This window comes from Oryzias melastigma, linkage group LG14 (assembly GCF_002922805.2).
Source record: "Oryzias melastigma strain HK-1 linkage group LG14, ASM292280v2, whole genome shotgun sequence".
Lineage (NCBI taxonomy): Eukaryota > Metazoa > Chordata > Actinopteri > Beloniformes > Adrianichthyidae > Oryzias > Oryzias melastigma.
Window position 1 is genome coordinate 16926056 of NC_050525.1, and position 15269 is coordinate 16941324.

At 36.1% G+C, this 15269-nt stretch overlaps 1 protein-coding gene across 3 annotated transcripts in view; it reads left to right on the plus strand.

Moving 5' to 3' along the window:
- The first annotated feature begins 324 nt into the window (after nt 1-324).
- Nucleotides 325-15269, plus strand: part of LOC112138900 (serine-rich and transmembrane domain-containing protein 1) — a 19133-nt gene continuing 4188 nt past the window's right edge. Inside the window, exon 1 of one of the 3 annotated variants that reach the window (XM_036215299.1) lies at nt 325-1139. Coding sequence is in view for 1 of the 3 variants with exons in the window: in XM_024261566.2 (XP_024117334.1) it covers nt 13408-13525 (118 nt within the window). In the remaining 2 variants the exon portion in view is untranslated. Of the gene's footprint in view, nt 1140-11101; nt 13526-15269 lie in introns of those variants that run through there. The other 2 variants (XM_024261566.2, XM_036215300.1) reach the window with 2 other exon arrangements.

The window sequence follows — 15269 nt, forward strand, 5'->3', positions numbered from 1 at the left end:
GTGTCCTAGTAAGTCTTATGTGGGGTATTGGAATCGCATGACAATAACTATCCTCCAGAACATGATTGAACCACAAAACCCTTCTCCTCTGAGGAATCTGGGGACAGGATTCCAGACAGCTATCCCTTTTGTCTAAACGCATTCTGTCGAGCCGGCAGACTTCTATTTCTAAAACTTGTCCCAATAAATCCAAATCTCTTGACACCGTTCCCGAAGCGAGACAAAGCCACGAAAAACCCAAAAAGCTTCGACAATGGAACGGCCCCTAACAAGGAGACGAGCAGAGAAAGAGTTTGTGAAGCATTTTTTAAATAATTATCACATTTCATTCTGTTCTTCTGTGGAGCCGTTTCAATCAGAGCTGTGTTTTTAACAGACAGAAATGGCTATTGAAGGAGGGATCACAGAGAGGAGAAGGGAGGGGAGTGAAAACACAAGATAAGAGCTTTAGGAAGACGTGAGAAGAGAAGAAATTGTTTCTGTCTAAGCTGCCCTTTTCTTTTATTCCTCCATCAGTTTGGGGTCTCACTTGAACGGCTGGTTTTTGCTCGCCACTGGATTATAACAGCGTGTAAACAAGAGGGTTTAATGCCTGATAACACAAAGTGAGTTATCGTTCAGTTTATCCCAGAACTAACACGGCTGTTTGTCGACTAACTCGGCAATTTGTATGCCAGTGATATCCGGCTGTGAGGAGTGTGTGCTCTTTGAAAAGGAGCACAGATGTGACCCGGAGGAATAGATTTGACTGTTGATGTGCTCATCACTGAATCTGATGAGCAAGCAGAGAGGAGGGAGGAGACAAGAGGGGGAGTGAATGGGATCAAAATGAGTACTACAACCCCCTCGTCTCTCCTCTTTACCCATCAAGGAAAAACATTATAATTCATTAACGAAAGGCTGCGCCGTGTGTCGTGTCTGTGTGAGTATCCATTCACAGGATAGAACCCACATCTGAGAGTGTGTCTTCTCCAGCTGGTGTGGGTTTTTGTGAGTGTGTCACTGAATGACAGGGAGGCAGACGGAGAGAACAAGCTCACAGAGAGAAGGATCTCTGGGGTAGCGGAGCTGGTTGAGTCGACTGCAAGGCTAAACACAGGATGGATTTCTGCACAAAGTGACTGAGGAATAGATTTCAGGTCAGTAACTGTTTGATTTCTTCAATTTTTTCAATATAACATGTATGGATTGTTTTTTTTTAAGTACAAAAACAAAACAAGAGAGTTTTGTTGTGCAAAAAAAACTGGAATAATACAATTGAAACAAAGAGATTTTATTTCCTGCTGCTTGCTACTTTGTGTTATCAGAAAACAAAAAGGGGAATCGTGATCCTTTAAAAAAAAAAAAAGGTTAAATCAGTTAAGCAAAATATTTACATTTGGGAAAAAATGAGGAAAATCATTTCAAGAGAGAAAATTGACAATAAAAAAGTAAAAAATATGTAAAATCTACATTTTTTAGCACGTCTTGAGACTAAAAGACACTTTGGATTCATCAAAAATAAAGTCAAAAGAATCAGAGGCTGTCCTTGTCAGAAGTTAATGTCTCCACTCCTTGGAGAAGGAGGGCTAATAACAGATATTAGAAAAAAAAGTGAAAAATAACCCTTCACCGGGGGGTTGAGCTAACAAGCACGCACACACACTCCAAGACACTCCAGCATCAAAGCAATAGAGCTCATTAGCCACACTGGCCACTGGCCAACAGAGGCTCCAATACCTTCTGCTGGACTCGCATCCAGGAGCTGTGAGCGATGTTTGTCACTGCGTCTGCGGGTTTCAGATCCTGTTACCTTCCTGTCATTTTTAATAAGCCTTTTTCCAGCACTTGTCAAAAAAAAAAAATCCTATCCCGAATCAGGCTTTTGAAACCTAAAAATGTTCCAAATATCTGAGGGAATCAGAAAACAGCCTGTAAGATCGGATGTTCTTGGAGTTTTGGATCAAAAAATCGTTATTCTGTCAGCATTAATACTAATTTGTGCAGAATAAGAGAGGTCTCACGCGAGAGAAGTGAAGTTGCACTAAGCCCAGAACTTTCTATATGCTTTCATCATTCCTGCGTCTGTGCGACCTCTGTGAGGGTTATCTGTGGTATTCCCGGCGCTTGAAATTCACAGGGTTTGGCCTGAGGTCTGTTTTTCAGCTGATCCGGCTCCGAGTACCAGATATTGTGTTTGAAAATCAGGATCCTTTTATCTTATTTTCTTTGAGCTAATCATCTCTGGATTTTATTTAATAATTTTTTTTCCCTTTGTTCAGGTATGTAGTTTGATGACAGTGGGGGGAAAGTGTGCACGTTAATGTTCTAAGGACCCCAAATGCCGTGACATTTTGCCACATAGAGATCCTGTCCATATTTTATGAATTGTGCTCTTGTAGCAGATAGGCTATGTCCAAATTCCTTCCTTACTTACTATAGTGTGCAATATATAGTGCGTTCACCATTTTCTAAAGCTATAACTCCAACATCAAATGCCCTAGAAATTTCCCAGAAGTCTTTGCAAAAAACGAGCATGCATTTTTGAAAAAAAAAAAAAAAACTTGTCTAAATGTAATTTTTAATTAATCATCCACATTTTCATCATCAGAACACAGTGGAGTTATACATAGATGTTGTGAAATGTTCGTATTGATTCAATGTTCACTTTGTGAAATCGGTGACGTCATATCCAGCATTTAGAAAATCGAAAAAAAGGTAGTGAGCATGGTGTCCGATTTTTTTATTTATCTTTTTCATGGTGTCCGAATTGCTTTTAAATTCCAGGGCCCTATAAAATTCTGCACTATATAGTTTTTGCATTTTTGTGCTTTTACTTTTCCACTTTTGCACTTTTTAGGCCTAAAATTTTAGGAACCAATCTTTCAAATCCCTGATCTGACAGTAATATACAAACATTTAATCAAATCATAATATTGGATATGTTTTAACCCCTTGATGCCTGAATTTATTTCCAGCCATAAAAAAAAACTCCCTTATGTTTTCGCTTTCCATCAGAAGCTAAATTAAAGTAATTTTGGAGCCAAAGTGGTTTTATACATATTATTATAAATAGACGTCAAGGGGTTAAGCAGCTAAAAACAAAAAACTGTAAAGTTTTAGCAGAAATAGAGACAAAAAATTGAATCAGAGCAGTAATGCATTGAAAAAAGCTGGCAGATAGAAGTGGTAAAATGTCAAAGGAGGAGCTGTACTGAACAAACCACACAGGGCGATTTGAAGGCTGACTGTACAGATCAAGGTATAGTTTGATCGGGACAAAAAGTAAAGCCCACTGTCGTCGGCTGTAAAAACTTAGCTGACAAAGTGTGAACTTGACACGGGAGGAAGGAGCAAAGGTAACTTTAAAGGGAGAGAATAGCTGAAGGACTCGATTTGTATGAAGGAGGCAGGTTGTCAGGCTGTAAAGTAGACAGCCACGGCTATGCAGAATTTTTAAAAGTACTTGACAGAGCAGAAGCCAGTGCCAACAGAGAAATAACCTTAAAAAAGGGAGGCATATCTGACAAAGAAAGGGAAGCTCTCGCTAAAGAAACCACTGATGAGCTGCAGCCTGGGAGGCTTAAAGGAAGAATGAGACGGCGGGCAGAACCGTCTTAAACGCTTAAATCTGAAAGTGAAGTCAAACGGCGTGTTTTAGGAGCTCCTAAAGATGGAAATGACTTTATGGAAAGTCCAGACGTGTTCAGCTCAGTCGGTCCGAGCAGAGAGGATGTGTTAGAAAAGAAAAGGTCAGACAGGAAGTGTAAGTGCAGACAAAAACCCTGTCAAGTAAATCAGAGCTGAGGCGAAATGGATTTCCTCTGATGGGAGTGACAACGAGAAGAGCAGGCAGGCAGCAGCGGTCTGTGGATTCTTTCTGACTGTTTCAAATGTTTTCCACTGAAAGCCTCGGGGGGGAAGCTGCAAAAGTGAAAGGAATAAACGCACACGTCAAATCTTGATTTAGTGTTTGCCTCACACTTACTTTAAAAACCTTTAAATTCAAACTTTATATCACAAAAAAGAATAAATTTGAAGAGAACAAATAACTTAATACAGTATTGTAGACCCATTCTAATGAGTTTTGAGTTTTTAACATGTTCTTGTGGCTTTTTCCTGATGATGGAGGACATATTTTAGGGAATAAATACACTTAAAATTCTGTTTCTGAGTATTTTCTGTAATCAGAATGTAGTTGGAAAAAGTAATGATCCAAACTATCAGCAACAGGAGGGGGGAGGAGGACACGGTTGCTCTGCACTAAAAGTCCCGCCCACAAATCAGAGGCGAAATTCTAATGAACTACTGCCGCTCTGCAGAAACTATGTTCTAGAAAGCAACACAGGTTCTTTGATTTTTGGCTAAAAATGGGATAATCCTAATTAAAAGACAATTGGAACACTTTTAAAATAGATCAAAAGATGATAAGAGTGGGTATTTAATGGGGTTGTGAATTGGCGAGAGTCGGGTAATGCGATACATGTCGCGATATGTCCCAAGACTGTACCAGAACAATTTTTTTTTAAGTATAGCTTAAAAAAACTCTACCTTAACAGTAAGTACATCTTTCACTGTAATAAAATTAGCTTTGGCCTGCATCGCCCCTGGAAACTTACAGAACTTCTTCCGCTTCTTCTTCTTTTCCTTTTGGCTTTTCCCTTCAGGGGTCGCCACAGCGAATCAGTTTCCTCCATCTAAGCCTGTCTTCAGCATCCTCCACTCTAACACCAGCCACCTTCATGTCTTCATTTACTGCATCCATAAACCTCCTCTTTGGTCTTCCTCTAGACCTCTTTTCTGGCAGCTCTAGACTCAGCATCCTTCTACCAATATATTCACTGTCTCTCCTCTGAACATGTCCAAACCATCTCAGTCTGGCCTCTCTGACTTTATCTCCAAAACCTCTAACATGTGCTGTCCCTCTGATGTATTCATTCCTGATCCTATCCATCCTGGTCACTCCCAAAGAGAACCTCAGCATCTTCATCTCTGCTACCTCCAGCTCTGCTTCCTGTCTTTTCTTCAGTCCCACTGTTTCTAGTCCAAACAACATGGCTGGTCTCACCACAGTCTTGTACACCTTTCCTTTCATTTGTGCTGAAACTCTTCTGTCACACATCACACCTGACACTTTTCTCCACCCATTCCAACCTGCTTGCACTCTCCTCTTCACTTCTTTTCCACACTCTCCATTACTCTGTACTGTTGACCCTAAATACTTAAACTCCTCCACCTTCTTTATCTCTTCTCCCTGTAACCTCACTCTTCCACTCTGGTTCCTCTCATTCACACACATGTACTCTGTCTTACTGCGGCTAACCTTCATTCCTCTCCTTTCCAGGGCAAACCTCCACCTCTCTAACTCCACCTCCACCTGTTCCCTGCTCTCACTACAAATCACAATATCATCTGCAAACATCATAGTCCATGGTGATTCCTGTCTAACCTCATCTGTCAGTCTGTCCATCACCATTGACGGATGAGGTTAGACAGGAATCACCATGGACTATGATGTTTGCAGATGATATTGTGATTTGTAGTGAGAGCAGGGAACAGCTTTGGCCTGCATCGCCCCTGGAAACTTACAGAACTTCTTCCGCTTAATGATTTTAAATCCCAGCTGAGAGTGCGAGCGAAAGATTCTTTTGTTTGTAATTGTTTTTAAAGGAAATGCTGTTTTTATTTTCTGACTGTACTTAATTTTTTTTTTTCCGCCTCTTGGCCAGGACTCACTTGTAAAACAGATTTCTTAATGTCAACAGGACTTCCTGGTTAAATAAATGTTAATTAATTAAAAAAAAGAGCTTTGTGATGGGTACTGAACTCATAAAAAGAGCACTTTCCGATCGGTACCTATCCCAAATACAGACTAAGTTGAACATGTCTCATGATAACAAGAACTACAAGGCGGACTGAACAGTTAACACAAACTTGTGTTGTTCTGTTGTGGTGTAGAGCTACTCAAAGAGGCTCAGTGTGCTGCCATCTAGTGGTCGGAGGTTCAGGTGGAAAACAAAAGTAAAACCCTGAAGGACGCTTATACTTATTTATTTAAATATCGTCTTGTTTGGATTTTAAATCAGTACAATATCACCAAAGGAAATATCATAATATATCGATAAATCAATTTCCCCCAACACCCCTAGTATTTATTGAATTTAAAAGCTACAAATTTTGCATTGAAATGTGTGTAACTCCATTTCTAAAAGGATTGGCTGTAAGTTCAAATGGAACATGCTTAGAAAAACATAGAAAACTTTTTAGATCGTGAGGCACAAACTCAACAAACATGTTTTTCTTTGACATGTGAAAACTTTCGTTTCATCTGATCTCATCTGCTGTGCCGACTGAAGTCGCAGGAATGAGAAAAAGTAGGAAAAACAACTTCTGAGTCTTCACGCCACCGCGTCAGGCTGCAGGCGGTTTGTCCACACCCTGCAGGAGAGGAGCAGAACTCAAAGGCAACGTCGTTGCCTCTTCACCAACATCACATTCTGAGCCGACTCCTGCCGGCACCAGGACACATGAAAAACAGGCAATCGAGTTTGCATGAAACAGAATTTTTTTTCAGCTAAAAACCCAAAGATTAGACAACATGAATGAGCATTTTCCAAAGCTAAATCTATTTAGCTGAGGCATAAAAATGAGAAAATGTGGATTGTAGCAGTCTAAATTTAGGTTTTGGATGTACCAAGATGTTAAAAAAATTTTGTCATTAGATAACTTTTACTAAAAAAAAAATAATAAATACATATGACTTTTCTATTAAATATACATATTTATTTCTCTCCTTTAAGTAATAATGTATTTTTTTTCTATTTTCCAAAAGTATTATGCTAATTTCTAACATTCTGTGGATTACATCACAGCATATTCTTAATGTAAGACTATTTTAAACACAATATTTAGTTTTTTAACCATCAAATAACAAAAATTTAAGTTTAAATTCAGATTAAATAGATAAATTTGACAGGAAATAAGCTTAGGCCTTCGTATGAACTTCCGCATTCATTCAGAAGATGGGAATTAATTAGTTAAGAAACTGCCTGAGGCCGTGACGCTCCTGATCGTGTGTCTGATGCTCAGACCGTAAAACATGTCTTGAGATCATGTTTGGCTCATGTGCAGCTGGCTAACTGAAAACTCCATCATGTTGGCCGAATTCCTGCTTGGAATTAGATGAAAAAAAAACCTAATCTTGGCTAATCCCAAAAGCTATTTTATTCCTACAGACTGACCTAAAAACTGACAAACTTTGTTAAAGAAATACAACAAGAAGAGCAAATTAGAAAAGAGAGAATCTGCCAGGAGACGGGAATTTGCCAACAAAAGATAGACTGTCAGAAATCATTAACTCAACAGCTGAAGGAATGAAGGAATCTCTGCGATGTTTCTCGTCAGTCGCATTACAATCCAGCCTGAGGGAGCAGCTCTGAATTCCTCATCCTGAAATCTTGACTCATTTCTGTAGCTCTTTGCAGAATTTTTCTATAATTCCAAAGGGAATCTGGGTCTTCTGACACCAAAAATCCTGGAACAGATATTAAACAATTAATTAAAAGTGCTTTTTTTACATATGCATGTGTTGAGATGTATGTGTGTGAAGGTTTTAGGGGCCAAAAGACTTGTATTATTTGAGTATGCACACAAATCTATTGACAGTAATAATGATAAACCTCCAGTAACTTCTTTCCTATTTTCCTCATTCTAGCCCTCTAACTTTTTAATCTTCCTCTAATCATGTTCTTCACTTTTCCAACATCTCTGGCATCACACTTTCTCCTTCTCTTTTCTGTTTTCCATTTATATAAATGCATAATAAAATAAAAGTTTAGTTTCAAATACAAAAGGAGTTTATATGAGTATATTCCTCATGCGTCAGAAAATACATAACTCCTCTTTTTTTACATTAAAAACTGTCCAACACATGAGGTCTTCAGCATCTAATCAAACAAATTTTTGATTAGATGCTGGGCAGGACATACTAGAGAAAATAAAAAGTGTTTCGACTCATATAAAACACTAAAACGTATTAAATGTGTATATTTGTAAAAGTCACTCCCATAGTTCTAAAACACATTTACTCCTTGAAGCTCTTAAACTGAGGTTTGTTCATAGTTCATATACAACAAATTTATATTTTAATTGTGAAATTTTACTTTTAAAAAATGAATTTTTCCACATTTATTTTCACTGCTGGATTGTTTTGCATTCAATTTTTCGAGTACAGTTTACTTGATAAATCTGTTTTTGGAGAAAATTTCTCTTTTTAGCCAATTTTGTCTGATTCAAAGCAAAACCCCTGAATTCCAGTTCAGTGCATGTAGCCACAAATTTACTTTAAATCCAAAATCCTTTAAGAAGAAATGCCAGTTATATTACAGTGTATTCAGTTTTCGATCTTTAGTTCTGATTTCTAAGAACCACTTTGACAAAAAAAGTTGTTTTTTGAGTTTTTAACATGTTCTTGTAGCATTGAAAACATATATTAAGAAAACTATACTTCAAATTGAGTTCAAGTATTGTTTTTGTTCAAATTTCTAATGAACTCCTGCCACTCTACAGAGCTTTAAAAGTAAAATTTAGCCTGTTTGAAATTGTCCCAGCTGCTATAGAATTCAAAATCATCCCCTTCTTTGTGACACATAGGCAACCACTGCACCTTTATGGCCATAAACGTTGCTTACAGAAAAATACTTGTACATTTTTCTCCCCAAAAAGTGAAGTTGACACTAATTCTCTGCCTGCTGGTGGCTTTTTATTATCAATGTATGTAGTTGTTGAAGGATCATTCCTAAATATGAAAGGTTTATGTGTTTTTTAGGACTTTGCAGAGTTCACTAATAGATACTCATAATTTTAAGGTGTACTAACTTGAACTGGGAGTACTTAAAGGCTTTTAGGCTGCAGGAAGTCTCTTTGATACAAGATTTTACTGCAAGGAGAAGCTTAGTTACCTAAAATTGTAAGTTCATCTTCATAGAGACGATGAACAATCACTTGTTTATATCAAACCATTTCAGTTGTTCATGAATTTCATTTTTACTTTTTTCTTAACCTGAAATGTCAATTATATTTTCTTCAGGATAAAAGCAGAGAAAATTGGTTCAAATATAGAAATAATTGGGCTAATTAGCCCACTTGCGTTTTTGCATTTGCAGCGATTCCTAAAGAAGAAGAAAAAAAAAAAACAGGCAGTATTTATCCTGTGTGGGCGGGTCTGTGAATGCATGTCCATGCCTAACCTCTTCAGACTCTGTGGGACTGCATGGCTTGCCCTTTTAAAGTAGATTAGCTGGAAAAAGAACTGAGCATACGTCGTTGCCTGGATACAAAAAGCATCATTAAGCACAATTATCACCACTTCAGTTCCAATGAACAAGCTTTATTGCAGATTCCCAAAACAACACATCATCAAGGACACCAAGCCACAAATCAGCAGAGAGAAGGTCTGACGGAGGAGCAGGACGTGGTTAAGAGATAAAAAACGTGTCAGAGAAGGGACGGAAGCTGAAAATATAGCCAACAATTTTAAAATGCAGACAGTCAAACCACTTTAGAAATGACATTGAGGACAGGCTGAGGTAATCCAAGAAACCGGATTTAAAAAAAAAAAAAAAGCAGAAAACAGATTGACTGCAGTAAGTCATTGAAGGAGAGGACTGCATCCGTGCTGCGAATGTGAATACTCTCACTCCAAGAAGAGTGGAGAGAGAAAAAAAACAATAAAAAGTGATCAAAAGCGCAGCCTAACTGAGCTGGGATGACCTCAGGGGGTGTTTGATAAAGAAAACACAGGCAGGGCAGACGCAGCCCACAGCCCCAGAAAGAGAGCAGCCCAACGCATTCATCCTCATTAGGCTGCGAGTCTCCCTAAAGGAAGTCAGGGCTGGAAATTAAAGAGACCAGAGCTCCTGTCAAAGGAACGATCCAGAGAGGAACATGAAAGAGGAGGAACGCGGGATGAAGACGGTTCAGGGACTTAAACTGAAGTAAACTGAGGGAAGTTTTGTCTGAATTCATCACGATTCTGGTGGTTTTTGTAAGTCGTGTCTGGAATTTGTTTTTATTATGCTTCACAGGTGAATCAGGGACTCTAAATTATCCTAGACTTCGACTGGAAAAAACGGAAAAGGCAGGTTCAATAGAACACCACTGATTGGATGAGGACGTTTGTCCATCATATCAACGGAAGTTATTCGCCATGAGTACTAGAAATACTCCGTACTAATCCTTAAACTTTTATTAGTATGCAGACTTAGAAAAAATCATCAACCAGTCAGTGATATCACATAGTACCAACCTTTTTTGATTTCTCAGTGTGTTTCTTAACATTTCATTTGAATTTCTCTAATTTCTTTTGTTTTACATTTACGTTTTTGGAAATTGTGTTTTGGTTTCTGGAATTTTGATTTCTAAAATGTGAAGTATTTTTTTAAATTAGTATTATTTGTTTTACGTTTTTAATCACCATTGTGATCTTTCTGCCTTGACTGATGTCTTGGTGTGATTTGAACTTCAGGGCCACCATAGAATTCATAGAAAACATAATGGCAATTTTATTGTGACACTTTACTACAACTTTATTTAAAAAAGAAAAAAAAATAATATTTAGGGGTAAAGCTTCCTTTTACAGTACAGTACTTACAGAGTAATAAGTGATATTTACATGGTACTTTTTAACTGGGCCTACTGGGTAATTACATGGTACTTGGCTTGTATTTATACTTATGTGGTTCATACTTATTTGGTACTTACAGGGTATTCATATTATACCTACTGGGCATTTATGCTGTACACACCAGGTTTTTTGATACTACCTACTAGGTATTTACATGTTGTTTTAGTATGTATTTTGTACTACTTACCACATGTAAGAAAAAAGTAAGTACAAATAGAGTACCTTGAGTTTACTTCTTTACTTATGGTATGTTTCATTGTATTTAGTCATCAGTTCAGTTGCACTTTACTTAAGTGGTAAATACCAAGTAATACTCATGTGAACATACCTAGCATGTATTACTGCAAGTACTATGTAGTAGAGGGGGAATAGGGCTGAGTTTCTTTTACAGTCCAGTTTTATTGTAGTTAAGAGGTATTATCTGTGTAACTACTATCTCCTATTAAATGGTAAGTACCACAAAAGCACTCGATAACTTAAAATGTAAAATTCACATATAATAAATGGTACTTTCTGTGTACCTACTCAGCTCTAATTAATATTAAGTACAACAAAAAACACTATAAGGTACTGAATAAGTACTATGTAATTACCCATCTTCCTAGATATGGTGAATACAATGAAACACATAAACCTGCTAAGTAAGTAGAAAATAAACTCTGGGTTATTTTTTACAGTACTTCAAATGTACTTTCTGTTCTTGTTACACATGATAAATACCATGAAACATACAATAAGTAAAGAAGTACATTCAATGTACTTTATTTGTACTTGCATGTGGTAAGTACTACAAAAAACACATAAACGCAACATGTAAAAATACCCAGTATGTACAGCATAAATACCCAGTAGGTACCACATAAATACAAACCAAATAGAGTTTTTTGAGTACCATGTAAATGTACCATACCCAATAGGGCCCATAAAAAGTACCATGTAAAATACCCTGAAAGTACTGTAGTGTTAAATGAAGTATTACCTTTGTGGGACCAATATTTACTGTTTTTTTGGTAAAAAAAAAAAAAAAAATCTGATAATAGTTTAACATACATTTAAAAGATTATATAAAGTTACCTAAAAAGATATTATAATATATAAAATCCAGTATTGTATAAAACTCCAAATAGTAATTGTAATGTTTAGTCCTCAGTAATCTGAGTACTAAACCATGATTTTAACAACATTCTTGGTGATGAATGTTTGTTTTTTTTTACTCTAAATCTGCAGCACCAAATACAGCCTAAAATTCAAGCTCAGATGTCGAGTCTGTGTCCATCCTGACTGTTTCAGGGTGGAGCTGCAGGAGTTTTTATATGAGCTTTGAGAGGCGGAGAGGCAGCATCCAAAACCCCGAGTGAGTCAGATGATGCTGCCGGAGGATGCAGGACAAACCAGATTCCCAGACTGCTCATCATTTTCAGATACATAGAGTCACCAGAAAGCTTTAATGCAACAAATTGTTGTGTTTTGAGGAGTACATTAAATTCAGGATGAAAAAAAATCAAGACTAAATAAGATAAATATGTCAGTAAAGGACACTGGCTAAAGCATCCCCCCAGCACTGAGAGCTGAGAATATCTGCCTTAATCGGATTAGAGAGATAATTAATTTTACCACAATATTTCATCATGTAATGAAATTTGATCATTTGATTTAATTATGAAATCATATGCTTTCAGTCTGTTGTGACAAACAAAAAATAGGTTTGAGAAGCTCATGCAAAAACTAAAATGTGCTTTTCTTAAAAGTCTATAAGTTATTCTGTACAGTTGCGAGACTTTCAAAATATAATAATTGAATCAAGCTATTCTTAAGATATGTTTTACTTCCAGATCGGGCTCATCTAATCCACTTGCAAAAAAAATTGAAGAACATTTTCAAAATAAATCTTCAAAATCAAATAAAAATACCCAGAGCAGCAATCAAATAACAAATAACTCCTTCATTGACATACTGTTGCATTCAACATTATCTTTTGAGAGCAATACTAAAATAATATGTGCCACCAGAAACTGTGGAAATGCACCACTTAGTAGAAGTGGAACCAGTAGAAGAGCTCTTCAGCAAGGCATTACAAAAACAAAGAGGAGATTTCACAGATCTGTTTTCACATCAGTCCAACTCATGCCCACTTAACTTCAGCCACAGCATTGACAGAGCAGTCTCTCAACCACAACACAATATTAAACTGATCCTTCACATGTTTGGTTAAAGCTTTTAATGGTTTTCTAATTTTTACAACATTTTTAGTTTGTTTTTTAAGCCAGAAAAAGGCTATTTCTACCCATTGATTAATTATATAAGTGTCTGATTACTTTTCTTTTATGACTTGTTTTTCAAGAACTTTGCTTAACATGATAAATGGACAGACATTTTACAAATTCTTTAGCTTATTGTGCTTCCTCTTACTTTCAGAATAAAAGCCTTCCAAAGCATACAGCAAGACTAGACAAAAATTGGTCAATAAAGGAAATAAAAATCAGTGGATGAAAAAAAAATAATAATAATAAAAACAGTTTTAACATAGGCTACAGTTCCAGTGACATTCAACTTGTTGCTTACCTCTGTGAGGACCACACCAGGCTTTAGTTTGCAATTAGACCAGCTGTTAGTGTTTGATTTAATTACTTCCAAGTGTATTAAAATCATCTGCTTTATTACTTTTTTCATTTTTTGTTTTCTTATATATTTTTTTGTTTAAACTTGTACTTTTAAAATTTAAATGTTGACATTTCTAGTCATGAATGTATTGCTTATGGCATCCCTGTTTTGTAGCAGAAACTGTTAAAAGTGACCAACTAAAAGGGAGTTTTGCTCTATTGTCATGTTCTTCAATACACACTGATGCACAAGTCCCTTCAGGTAACAGTTTTTGAACCACGTCAGCTCTTCAAACATGAAAACTAAATCAAACAGCTAGCGTTAGCATATGCTAATGCTAGCTGTAGCTGCCAAACACAACACTTTATGTGATGAAATAACATTTTAAATGGATTAATAGGTTCCTTTCGTATGGAAGCCGCAGACGACATACTTTGCTTTTTTTTGGCAGTTTTCTCATGATAACAACATCTAAAGTGACAATGACATCTCCATTTTTTTCCATAATAATTACATTTTCTAATGATAACAACATCTATATTTCTTTTTTTTTTTCAATTTTTTCATGAAAATGGCCTCAGTTTCTCGTGACAACATCATTGTTTCCTCCTGATAACTACATCTACATTTCTTTTTTCTGTTTTCCCATGATAATGACATTGTTTTCTCGTGAAAACATCTACGTTTTTTTTTAATTATTGTGATAATGGCATGGTTTCCCGTGATATTAACATGGCTTTCTCCTCATAACTAAATCTACATTTTTTTTCTCATTACAATGTCATAATTTCTCTGATAATGACATATACATTTCTTTTTTCCCAATTTTTTCACAATAACATCATTGTTTTCTCATAACATCTTCATTTCTTGCACTTTCCTATGATAATGGAATCAATTTCATATGATAACAACATTGTTTTCTCATGAAAACATCTACATTTCATTTTTTTAATTATTCTTGTGATAATGGCATTGTTTCCCGTGATAACAACATTGTTTTCTCCTAATAACTAAATCTGATTTTTTCCATTTTTGTCATGGTAATATCTACATTTTTCTGTTTTCTCCTGATCACATTTACATTTCTTTTTTGTTTTCTTGTGATAATTGCATTGTTTTGTATCTACCCTCCTTTTTCCGCCCGTTTTTCCGTGATAATGACACCTACTATCTCGTTATCACTAAAAACCTTTTTCTCATGGTATTGAGAGAACTGGATAGTATTTCTCATTAGCACAAGAACGCAGAAAAATTGGATTTACATTAGTAATCACCATATTTTCACCTCTCATGAATCATTCTGTAACCAAGTAGATCATCTGGTTCCATATTTGGTCGCTAATGAAATTGACAACAACCGCAGGATCACTGAACTGCAGCCGGGAAGACCGTCTCCTCCAATGACAATGATTGACTTGGACGTCGTTTATGACAAAGTTAGAGCACAATTAAAGTAATTAATTAGAAATTGGTCAATTATTCTGGTGTTCAGTAAATGACTTTGTATGGCTGCAGATTGCAGAAAACATAAAAAATAAATACTCTAGTCTGTCGTCTCGTTATCATGATGTAACAAAATATGTTTTCTTCTGATAGCAGATGTCATTTTTACAAGTAAACAAAACAAAAAAAATCAAGGTAAGCCATTTGCTGGTTACATATTTTTGACAATCTTGTTTTAAAATAGTTCCTCAAGGCTTGAAATGAAATTAAATGAAAGCAAATATTTAGATAAATAACCATGGATGAAATGCTCTTTGAATCTTAAAATAATAGGCACAATCCAGATCAGATATTTAATTTAAAAAAGAAAATCATCAGCATTTTAGCTATTTATGAAAGACAGCAAAACTTCACTATTTTGTTCATAAAATTTAACAGATTCACACATTAATAACAAGAAGACAAATCTGTCAAAAATAATAACTAATACTTGTTTTTTCCTATTATATTTTTAAAAGTTGCATGGAAACCCCAGCCAAAAATTGGATTCAATATTTTT